At 31.6% G+C, this 12,724-nt stretch overlaps 1 protein-coding gene across 1 annotated transcript in view; it reads left to right on the forward strand.

The window, feature by feature from the left end:
- Nucleotides 1-12,724, forward strand: part of LOC117118135 (MAM and LDL-receptor class A domain-containing protein 1-like) — a gene marked incomplete at its 3' end in the record, with an annotated part of 115,392 nt that overhangs the window by 93,671 nt on the left and 8,997 nt on the right. Inside the window, 3 exon segments of the mRNA XM_033262642.1 lie at nucleotides 5,515-5,619; nucleotides 6,571-6,717; nucleotides 6,864-7,001. Of these exon segments, the coding sequence (XP_033118533.1) occupies nucleotides 5,515-5,619; nucleotides 6,571-6,717; nucleotides 6,864-7,001 (390 nt within the window).

Genomic DNA, 12,724 nt, shown 5'->3' on the forward strand with positions numbered 1-12,724 from the left:
ATTATGAATCAATTTTATTGTAGATTTAAATATAATAGAATAAATATGAACTTAGACTGTCTCTTATACACATCTAGATGTGTATAAGAGACAGCTTCCAAGCCGTGTCCCAGACTGTATAAGTTATGCTTGTCGCCTGCTCCGGGAATAGGCTATAGGCCATTACTGGCCGCAGATCAATATTTCACCTCACCCTCAGGCACGCGAGGTCATCTGATCGAATCAGTTCGGCCAAGCCTGGACATTACCTCCGCGCAAAACCTAGGCCCTAGGCCTAATGCTATTACACCCTAGGCCTAGGCTACAAATCCAGCCGGGCACTTCGGAAATAAGCGGCCGATTCCACAAACATTTTGGGTAATTTGAGCTAGTCTTTGATTTATCATCGACGCTATTAAAATACTTCACAGTAAACCATAACAACTCCCTCAGTAAACAAAATCTCCAATACATTGCACACCGCTAAGACAAGCTCAGCAAGAAGTAGGTTTATGGTTATATGTGACGTGACGTTAATTCATGGATTTAACCTTCTGGGAAAAAAATCAGTTTTGCGTCTTTTTAATCGATCAAAAGATTGTATTAGGTTGAAGTCATTTCGTATCCATAGGCAATGTGCAAAGGAAGAAATGCAGGGTGGAGCAAAATGTTCATGATAAGTGGTGAAATGGGGACTAATGTCACGTGGTACAAAATCCACAAATCAAATTACTTGAATCTATTTATGTGTGTTAAAACCGTATAATTTTGCCACAGCTTTTTTTTTTCACTTTAAAATTTGCCATCAAATATTTTTCCATTAAACTGTGAGTGATTGGAATGTGTAATTCTACTTGCCCCACCTGTCTTCTGCGCCCTATTCTTAATTACTCCTGTACATGCCTTGTAGAAGTAATACAAATTAATTTTATCTATAATCAGGGCAATCTCTGAATAATAATTGGGTAAAAGTAACGGAATGTAATATCTATCCCCCAGGAGCTTTTATACAACCAAATGAAACGTTTACAGATGTTAAGCTAGAAAAGCTTATAGGTCGTAACTTTAAAATTATGGGAACCATTGCTGGAAAAGAGGTTTTCATAACACTCAAAGATCATAAAGATCATCAGCAAAGCAGATGAAACCCCACCGAGGAATATGATACACTCATACACGACAACATCACTATGTCATAATGAAGGGAAAAGAATGCAAGACCCACGAAATTTACAACACAGCCCCAAGTTAACTTGGCCCCAATTTACTGTATATTTAAGAAATACTGTATCACCAAAAGAAATTTGAATGCAAAGCCAAAATTAAAGTGTTTTATTTCCTTGACTTTGCTATTGCTTTTTTATTTACAATAATATAAACAGCATTAATAAAAATAATATTAAAATAATATTGATAAAAGAGGCAAATATACAAATTAATGGTAATAACGATAATGAACAATAATAACATAATAATGACAATACTGATTTATAGTCCATAGTCCATAGTATTCGTGTCTTATTAAGTTGACATCGGGCCGAGTTGACTCAAATTCAGCCAAATCAATTGCTACAAAATTGAAAATCGAAGGCCGAATGGAAATCACTGATGGAAAAATGCTTTCATAACACCCAAAGACTATACGAAAATCTCTCAAAATAAACCAAACTGTAGACTCATAAACCCATCAAAATAAAACATAGTACTCAAAGACCATAAGATAAACCACAACCTGCTAGCAAATGCACAAATGAAAACCAATGCGAAAACACCACTGCTGTCACTGAATGATTTACACCCATCCTGCACAAGTCAAGCAGTACGTTCATTTGTTTTGACACCGTAGAATTTTACCCATATAACACAAAAAAAAACGTAACAGATGCAATCCAGTATACACAAAACCACACCAGAACCCCTGAAGACAAAGTAGATAATTATTATTATGTACCCACAAAACTCAATATTGTTTGGTAACAATTCAACATGGATCAAGAAATATTGATACGACCGGACTGATGATTCTACGGGAAGTTATACGACGGGCCGAAAATACGAAACACGTTCCCTCCTCACCTCTCCTAAGCTTCGACAAGGCAATGCGACAAGATGAAGAAAACTTTTTATCCATCTGCCCTCCATTGGAAACATCAAGCATTACAACAAACCAAACAATCAACATCTCTACGACAACAGCAAACCTAACCTTCCTTCATCCATCCTGAAATAAATTCCCGAATTTATTAACAGACGTATGTCTAACATATCGGATTTCAAAGAATCATTTCATAAGACCGCCCCTACTACCAACAACAGTGGATTTCAGCAAAGACAAGGAATACGAACTTTCACAATTAAAATCCCAAAAGCGGAAAGAAATCGACAAATTATTTGTACAACCCACTATAAACAATGGGATGTACCAGCTTTTTACCAGACCTCACATTACCATCCAAGGTCCGATGCCACCAAACATTTTGCCAATTACCTCGTTTTTTGGGGTTTTTTTGGCATGGCCCACATAATCATATAGTATACAAATAATGAATGTTTATGAGTGCAATGAGGGAAAACAAGATTGACTGTTACATTCAACGAGGCTTCGCCTCGTTGAATGGATTTGTTTTATAACACACCTAAATAGATCCTTGTCATTTGATCATCTTCTATGCAGTGTGCTATTAAAATACTTCACAGTAAACCATAACAACTCCTTCATTAAACAAAATCTCAAATACATTGCACACCACTAAGTCAAGCTCAGCAAGAAGTAGGCTTATGGTTATGTGTTGTGACGTTTTTCGATTTAACCCTTTGGGAAAAAAATCAGTTCAGCATCTTTTTAACCAATCAAAAGATTGCATTAGGTTGAAGTAATTTCGTATCCATAGGCAACGTGCAATGGAAGAAAAGCAGGGTGGAGTAAAATGTTGATAAGTGATAAAATGGGGAAAATAACTAATGTCACGTGGTACGAAATCAACCAATCAAATAACTCGAATCTATGTGTGTTAAAACCGTATATTTCGCCACTCCAGCTTTTTTTTTCACTTTTCAATTTAGCATCAAATATTTTGTTTTTATTAAAGTGTGTGATTGGAATGCGTTATCCTACTTGCCCCGACCTGTCTTCTAAGCCCTATTTTTAATTATTCTTGTACAAATTTGTAGAGGTAATCCAATTTAAATTTATTTATAGTCAGGGCAATCTCTGAATAATAATGGGGTAAAAGTAATGGAATGTAATATCTATCCCCCAGGAGCTTTTATACAACCAAATGAAACACTTACAGATGTTAAGCTACAAAAGCTTATAACTTTAAAATCATGGAAACCATTGCTGGAAAAGAGGCTTTCATAACACTCAAAGATAATAAAGATCATCAGCAATGCATACTTCTACTAAGTAACTAAAGAGGAGTAGGACACACTCATACACAACAACATCAGTATGTCTCATACAAGAAGGTAAACAAAAGCAAGACCTACAAAATTAACACAGTTCCAAGTTATATCGGCCCCAATTTACTGTATATTTAAGAAAATACTGTATCACCAAAAGAAGTTTAAACGCAAAGCCAAAATTAAAGTTGCTTTTGCTATTCTTTTTTTATTTACAATAATAAAAATATCATTAATAAAAATAATATTAAAATAATATTGATAAAAGAGGCAACTATAAAAATTAATGATAATGAACAATAATAAGATACTGTATAATAACAACACTGATTTATAGTCCATAGTCCATATATATGGCATTCGTTTCTTATTATTTTATATACAATATAAGGATGGTTTAGATTGTACCTATATATATATATATGAGTTGACATGGGGCCCAGTTGACTCGAATTCAGCCAAATCAATTGTTACAAAATTGAAAATCGAAGGCCGAAAGGAAATCATTGATGAAAAAGTCTTTCATAACACTCAAAGACTATAAGGAAATCTCTCAAAATAACCGAAATTGTAGACTCATAAACCCATCAAAATAAAACATAGTACTCATAAGACATCCTCTACCAGATAAACCACAAACTGCTAGCAAAAGCATAAATGAACCAATGGAAAAACACCACTGCTTTCACTAAATGATTTAAACCCATCCTGCACAAAATAGTATGTTCATTTATCTTGACGCTGTAGAATGTTACCCATCTATCACAAAAAAACCGTAACAGATGCAATCCAGTATGCACAAAAGAACACCAGAACCCATGAAGACAAAGTAGATAATTATTATTATGTACCCACAAAACTCAATATTATTTGGTAACAATTCAACATGGACCAAGAAAAATTCAGACGACCGGATTGATGTTTCTATGGGAAGTTATACGACAGGGCGAAAATCTTCGACAAGGCAATACGAACTTTCACAATCAAAATCCCAAAATCGGAAAGAAACCGACAAATTATCTTGTACTACCTGTATCACACATTATTTGTCGGTTTATGGAAAACCAACATTGAAAAATCATTCCTAATCTTGGTAAAAAGTATCCATAGCGGCAATATTTTGCATAAGCTGTTTAACAAAGACAATGTCAAAGTAAGATAAAGCTGCTCATGAAACATGGGCAGTATAATCAGAGCCACCAACAAACAGCTTGCTAAGCAACAAAAGCCAGAAAAACTATGCAATTGCAGTAGAAATATGAATGCCTGCTGTTGGGAAATTACCTCATCTCCTCAAATCAAAAATACACCTTCATCACTCCCGACCCCATTAAAAACAAAAACAGCACTATACTTTCTCTAAATCCGTATGGAAAATAAATTGAATTCAATTTAGTAACATTTATTTATACTCTCAAAAAAACAGAAGTAACCAAAGAGTACACATAAGAAAACAATTTTGTCGGTGTGTATTCCTTATACGAAATACATTCATTCAATCATCAAACACAGTGAAAAACAAATATATTGCAAATAATCATAATTGATGACAAATCAAATTGTTAAATGATATCATTCATGTTCAATCTCTCATGTAGACATTACATATACAAAGTACATTGACAACAGATAGTTTTTTTTTTCAGATAATTTTAGACCTTTGTAAGTTTTACGTAAAACATGTGGGAATTTGTCCAAAAAACAATTACATAATTTGGGTCCACTTCAGTCTTGCAAACGGAACATGCATTTCATTTTTGGGAAATATTATTATACTTATAGAAAATATTTAGAACATGTTCATATGTCGAACACGTAATTTGTCACATTTGACTTTTGACATAAATCGTATGACATTGAGTTTGTAAATGTCACAAATATTGAGTATTTTTAATTTGTTAAATAATGGTTCAGATGCCTGTCTAGGGTTTGAGGAGTTTATAACACTGGCAGCTGTTTTCAGAAGTTTCCAAATGGTTTCCTTTGTAATTTTGTAGGTGTTCCTTCCCCCAGATACGATTCCCATATTGGAGGTGGGGTAAAGTCAAAGAATTAAAATACAGCAACACATGAAGATGATGTTATAAATTAATACGAGTGTTTCTTTAAGTTATGTTTCATTTCTAATTGAAGAAACTTGCGATATTGACTGCTTCAACGGCGGAGTCTGTGTTTCGGATCACGGAATTGAGGACTGTCAGTGTATGTCTGGTTTTGTTGGACCAACATGCAATACGTGTAAGTTTTTACAGTGATAAATGTGTATTACCTATTGAGCTAAATCTAATAGTAAGCCTAGTGTGCCGAATATGGTTAAAATGTATAGAAAATGGTCACTTTTCACATAGACTGTACAGTATGTATTGTATTAGATTCAGTTCAATGTTAACGTGTGTTTTATCCGTTATAACTTAAATCTATAATTTTAGTGTTGGAGTGCACCAGCACTACTTATCACAAAAATACTGTGAAAACGTATAGGCATACTACCGACTAAATATCCATTGCTGTGCTATATTAGTAAAGCAGAACTAAAATTACAGCAAAAACACTCAGCAAATGTTCGTTAAGATAGATGTTAACATCAGTGATTAATTTAAGTTCGCATATCTATTCTTGACCTATTTATTTTATTGATGATATTTTAAGAAAAAATAAGATAGATAACATTTGCATAGGGGACTTATTATTCAACTATTTCAACTTTACGCAAGTAATCTTACACTATCTAATGACACGGTCGATTGACATCAAACACTTTGGCTATGTACTATAAAAATGGAGTAGAATAACAAAGAAAGAGCAATTAAAATGGTAAAAGTTATTTTGGTGTCAAAAGAAAGAAAATTCGAAACAAGAAACCTATAAAACAATTTTTAAGAAGCTAGTAAAGTAATGAAATATTATTATCTAGTAAGTTTAAATGTTGGTAGTTTACCATTTATATTATGAAACTGTGGTATGGATGCCATTTTGACTTCACGCAAGTGAATTTTGAAAAGTAGGTGATATTTTTTTATTAAATATATTTACCGAATTCTACAAATATGTGATAGGAATAGGGAACTTATTGTCAAATACTGCCAGTATCGAAAGTCTAGAAGATTTTTTCTAACAAAGTTACAAGTTATGTACTTTGGCCAATGCGCTATTATTCAGTTAATTATTATTTCTTGTGTATTCTTTTAGCCCAGGCCAAATGTGATTTCGAAGAGCCATACATTTGTTACTTTGTACAAGATGAATCAGATGATTTTGATTGGATAAGAACATCTGGACCAACACCAACATCTGGTACTGGCCCTGGGTATGACCACACCTACGGAACATTACAAGGTATTAAAAAGCTGACATGTATTTAAATTTCCAAAATGAAATTGTAAATTCTTAATGAAAATATTTCTAAAACTACAAACGAAATAAATAAAATAAACTACAAAGAGATATAACGACAATATCTCTTAAACAAAACATTTATCAAGGAAATCTCTGGCGACATGGACAAATTTCAGTTGAAACAAACAGTGCCTACCAGATAGTGTTTGAAGGAATAGTAGGAAGTAGTTTTACAGGTGATATTGCTTTAGATGACGTCAAGATCACTGATGGAGCATGTTACGGTAAGAAAACGTCTTACTCTTCACTACAATAACAAGTTATTATCCAAGTTGCCACCCGACATTTTGCAACATTGCCTTTTGAGACCTAGGTCTGTTGCAAAACGGCATTTTACCACCGAATCCGTTATCATCATCCAAGGTCCGATGCCTCCCTTCATTTTGCCATATAGCCCTTTCTGTCAGTAGTTCTGTTACCATACATTTTTTTATCCACTCATGCCGTAACTACACATAATAAGATAGGATGCATTATACAAATTTAACTGGCCATTCTTATCCATAATCAATCAAATTCACAGATTAATGGATTGGTTGATTACCAGATTTTGAACAAATCAATTGCGGTAAAAATAATAGAATAATACACAACTTATGCAGAGATGGTATTGTTTAACATATTGTTTGTATTCTAGGTGGGTTATCTTTATTTTGTAAATGTAATTGATCAAGGGTACTAAATATGATAATCAATTAGACCCAACACGAAATTCTCTACATGAGCATTCCAATACATTGGGCAACTGTAAATACAAGGGTACGGAAGAATTTAATAACTTTGCAGAACAAATACCATCTCATACCTTATTTATTTATTTATTTATTTAGGTTTTAAAATAATGCATGGACAATGTCCATTGTCGTTTAATAATCTTGTGAGATCAAGTGAAAGGTGTGAAGGGCGATTAATACATTGGAAAGCCAAGACTAATACATTTTTAAATTCATCTTTTGTTATTTTCCCTAGATTATGGGAACAACTTCCTAATGAAATTAAACAATGTACATCCATTTCGGACTTTAAAGCCCAGCTCACAAAACACTTGATCTCAAAATATTAATACTAATAATAACTATAATTTATCTCTGTTTTTCATTTTTTTATAGTTAAAATCAATTTATTTTGAAATTACTTTTTTGTATATATTTATATTGTATTGTCATTGTATTTGTTTTTGATGATGGAGTAAGATCAGTTTACTGTTTGGGCTTATGCCTATTACTTACTCCTGGCAAGAATATTGTATGTATACTTTTTACTCCGCCGAATAAATATTATTATTATTATTATTATAACTCTCCATATTAGTAATTATACTGTTCATTCTAAAGACAGAATTGATCGAAGTGGAGGTGGTATACTGCCGTGATTCGGAAAAACGCATTATATCCATTTTTTGAGAATTTTGAGATTTTTGGCTTAGGGACATCCTATGAATGTAATCTATCATGTGAATTGATCATATACCCCAAAAAATGTTTATAAATATGAAATTAATATGAGAGTTACGCATTATATCCATCCACCAAAGCAAAAAAATCCGGAAGAGGGCATTATATCCACTAAGCATTGAAGAGTGAGCAATCAACCAATCACAGAATACAATGATGAATATTTAATTAGTTCCCTAGCTGGTAGAAGGGCATAATAGGGTATAATACCAAGTTTTTTTTTTAAATCAGAGTACAATTAATAAAAGAATAATGCGTTGTTCTTCATCTTTTAAAGAATAAGTTGCAATATGACCATGACCAAATTGTGGCCATAATATACATTTTAGTCTGTAATATTAATTATTATTATAAGCAAGACCATTCAACAAATAAAAAATAAAATACATACATATCAAACTTAAAAATGACTTTCCAATTAAGCCAAGGCTTGGAATTTAGATATAATACCTATGCTAAATTTACATTAAAAATATTAAGCTATATTGAAATGAGTACACATCCTTATATATATGGAAACAGAAATTCATAAATGGGCCTGAAGAAGTGTGTTTAGAAGTATTTTATTTTTTGTTTAATAAATTGAAAGGCGTATATTCTTTATAGTGAATTTAAATAAACTGATTATTTTATGTTGTAAAAACTTACTAACAGTGTTGTTGCTTGTTCTTTCTGTAGTGGTTAATGATAGTATTTAATTTAAATTTTAAATGTACCATACCATATTTTAGGTGAAATACAACATTTACTAAATCAGATCAGACACATTTTGTAAATATTTTATGAGAGTGAATGCGATAATGTTGCTAAATAATATAAACAAAAACCCTTAAGAAACTTAAGAAGTTATTTAAACATAATGGAATTTAAACCTCTAAAGTCCTGGTAAAAATTCACTTTAATATGTTATTTTTCATTAGTCCTTAAGTAAGAATAATGCATGCATTCTGCTGGCAAAACTGAATATAATGCCTAACATCAGATTTTTCATGCTTCATTGGCTTTTGTTTTAATTTGGAAAAGCGCATTATGTCCATTTTGACTGGGTTATAGAAAAAAATATATAAAAAAGAAAGTACCTCAGTATGTTTTTTCTGTTGTGTAGTTAGTACATTTACACAAAAAAAAAATCAATATAATTCATTTCCATAACAAAAGGCTAACAAGAAACGCGTTTTGCTCAATATCTTAAAACTATGATTTTGTCTTATAATGCGTTCTTCCGAATCACGGCAGTATATGTTTCTACGTACATAAGAATCTAAACTCCATCGCAAGGTCTAATCTCCATCATTGATGTTTTATGCTTGTGAATCCCTCTGAAATCGTAAATGAAACTAGTAAAAATGTAATCTTAGGTATTATTTATAGAGCACCTGGCTTAAATGTACATCATTTTACATCTGCTATTGAAGAAACTATAATAAAGATAAACGATGAAAATAAAAAGTGCTTTATAATGGGTAATTATAACATTAACGTACTAAATCATAATTGCCAAAACCCAACTGTGAATTTATTGAAAATATTATGTCAAACACTTTTTATCCATTGATATCTAAACATACACATATTTCTGAAAACTCTGCCAATTTCATCGATTACATATTTACTATTGTAATTGACGACAATATTCTAAAGGTATCAGGTGTTCTAATAACTGACATATCTGATCATCTTCCGATATTCCACATCGGTTGTCCTGTTGAATTAAATACGAGCAATGACATACATCATAAAACTAAATATGTAGTTAATGAACAAACCCTGAATGCTTTTAATGAAGAATTAACTGTAGTAGACTGGTCTGTGGTCTACCAAAAAAAAGTGATCCAAATTATGCTTATAACTGTTTTTATAATATTTATAGAATTGTACATGATAAGCATATACAGGTATGTATTAGAAATAAGTCTCGTAGAACCAAAAGGAGTAAACAACCCTGAATGAGCCCTAGCTTGGTAAAATCGAGCCAGTGGAAGCATGTGTTATATAAAAGGTACTGTACCTAAAGAACCCTAACATGACTAATAAAATAATTTATACTTGTTTAGAAACGTATTTATTAATCTGTGTAGAATTGCAAAAAAAAAAAAAAAAAAAAACAAAACAAAAAAAAAACAGTTTTACATTATTAAATTTGAACAAACAAAAGGTTAAGGCCTCAAGGGAGCCAACTTGCTATCCCAGATACCTTCTATTATAATAATTCACATGTAACTGGTAGTCAGAATATTGCTGATTTTTTCAACCATTATTTTGTAAACGTGGGTCCGGAAGTTGTAAAATCAATTGCTCCGCGTACTGTTCAAATTGCGCCATCTGACTACTTGACTGGCAACCATTGTCACTCTTTCTTTTTAACATCTGTTGTAGAACAAGATGTTCATAATCGAAAGATTTTATGTTCATGATGTTATACGAAAACTAGATCCCAACAAATGTTCAGGTTTTGATAACATAACGTCAAAAGTGGTCAACGGCTCAGCATTATCCATTTTAAAACCACTGACTTTTTTTGTTAATCAGTCGTTTGTAAAAGGTATCGTACCAGATAATCTGAAAATTGCCAGGGTTTTGCCATTTTTAAAAAAGGTACACATGATCCTTTTATAGATTATCGACCCTTATCTATCTTACCAATCTTTTCCAAAATTCTTGAAAAAAATTATGTATTCCAAAATATGCTTATTCTTAGATAAATACACTATCCTCAACGACCATCAATTTGGGTTTCGTGTATATATCTGATGCCATTATGAATCTTATCTCCAACATTACGACGGCATTTGATAAATTCTTAATCATTGTGTTTATGGATCTTTGTAAGGCCTTTGATGTTATTGATCATGATATTTTGCTTAAGAAGTTTCATTATTATGGATTCAGAGGTATTGCTTTACATTGGTTCTCCAGTTACTTAAGATCTAGGAAACAATTTCACTGTGAACTCATAATTATTAATCAAATCAAATCAAAGCATAACATGTGGCGTACCATCAAGGGTCAGTTTTAGGCTTATTGCTGTTTCTAATTTATGTTAATAATATTCATTTGGTTAGTAATGTACAGGTACTTAAAACTGTGTCTTTTGCTGATGATACGACTGTTTTCCTATCAGGAGATAATCTTGATCAGCTGTTAACCGTTACAAACATTGATTAATTAATGCTTTCCCCTAAAAAAAAAAGTGAAACTTATAGTCAATAAATTACAATCTCCTTGGGTCACCGAATCGATTGCCAAGGCAATCCAGACTAAAAACAAGTTATATAGTAAATATCTAAAAAAAATCATCGAATAAAAATAAAATTAAATACACCAGATATAGAAACGTACTTACTAATATAATTAGAAAAAGAAAAAAGAATATTTTAATAATAAATTCGAAAAAAATAAAAATAATCTGAAAAGAAACATGGAAGGCCATTAATCAACTTCTTGGAAGAAGCAAAAATCCTAACATACCGACTGACGTCACTGATAAATCAAAGACATACACAATCCCAAATGCAAAATCTGAAGCATTTAATACTTTTTTTGTTAACGTTGAGAAAAAATTAGCTGATAATCTAGAACAAGATAATCAGAAAAATAGGCCTAATCCAACGTCATATTTGACGGGTAACTTAATCTTAATTCAATGTTTTTTAGGCCTACAATCGAAGAAGAAATAATCATATATATTAATAAACTTGGGACAAATAAAGCACAAGGGCACGATGACATAAGCGCTAATTACAATAAACATAATTATATTTACTTTACTAAGCCTATTACACACATGATAAACGTTTCACTTACAACCGGTTGTTTCCCTGATGAATTAAAAATTGCGAAATCTATACCCGTATTCAAAAGTGGCGATAAACATAACATTGATAATTTTCGACCCATATCAATCTTACCCTGTCTTTCAAAAATATTCGAAAGAGTGGTCTATGATCAGACTATTTGCTTTCTTAACAAATATCACATAATAAACAGTTCTCAATATGGTTTTCGGCAACAACACTCTACAATTCACGCCCTATTACAAACCATAGAAAAAAATAACGTCAGCTATTGAAAACAAATCATTTATTATAGGTGTATTTTTAAACTTATCAAAAGCATTCGATACGATTGATCACAAATTACTTATTGACAAAATGAGGTATTATGGCATACGGGGTGTTGTATTAGATTGGTACAAAAGTTGTTTTTTTTTTTTTTTTTTTTTTTTTTTTTTTTTGCAAATTGGTAGTGTATCGGCACAAGGTGAGACAAGAAATATTTTTTCCATTGTTCAATGTTGTTAGTACTGTAGGTGTCTACCATTAATGTGGCTTATATACTGTACTGTAATATAAAATGAAATTAAAATTAAGTAAAAATTTAACTAATATATATATATATATATATACATATACATATATATATACATATATATATATATATACATACACACACACATACGTACATATATACATACACATACACATACATATATA

The sequence above is a fragment of the Anneissia japonica genome, unplaced genomic scaffold (genome assembly GCF_011630105.1).
Source record: "Anneissia japonica isolate Jap-2015-1 unplaced genomic scaffold, ASM1163010v1 scaffold11779_len1430905_cov172, whole genome shotgun sequence".
Classification (NCBI taxonomy): domain Eukaryota; kingdom Metazoa; phylum Echinodermata; class Crinoidea; order Comatulida; family Comatulidae; genus Anneissia; species Anneissia japonica.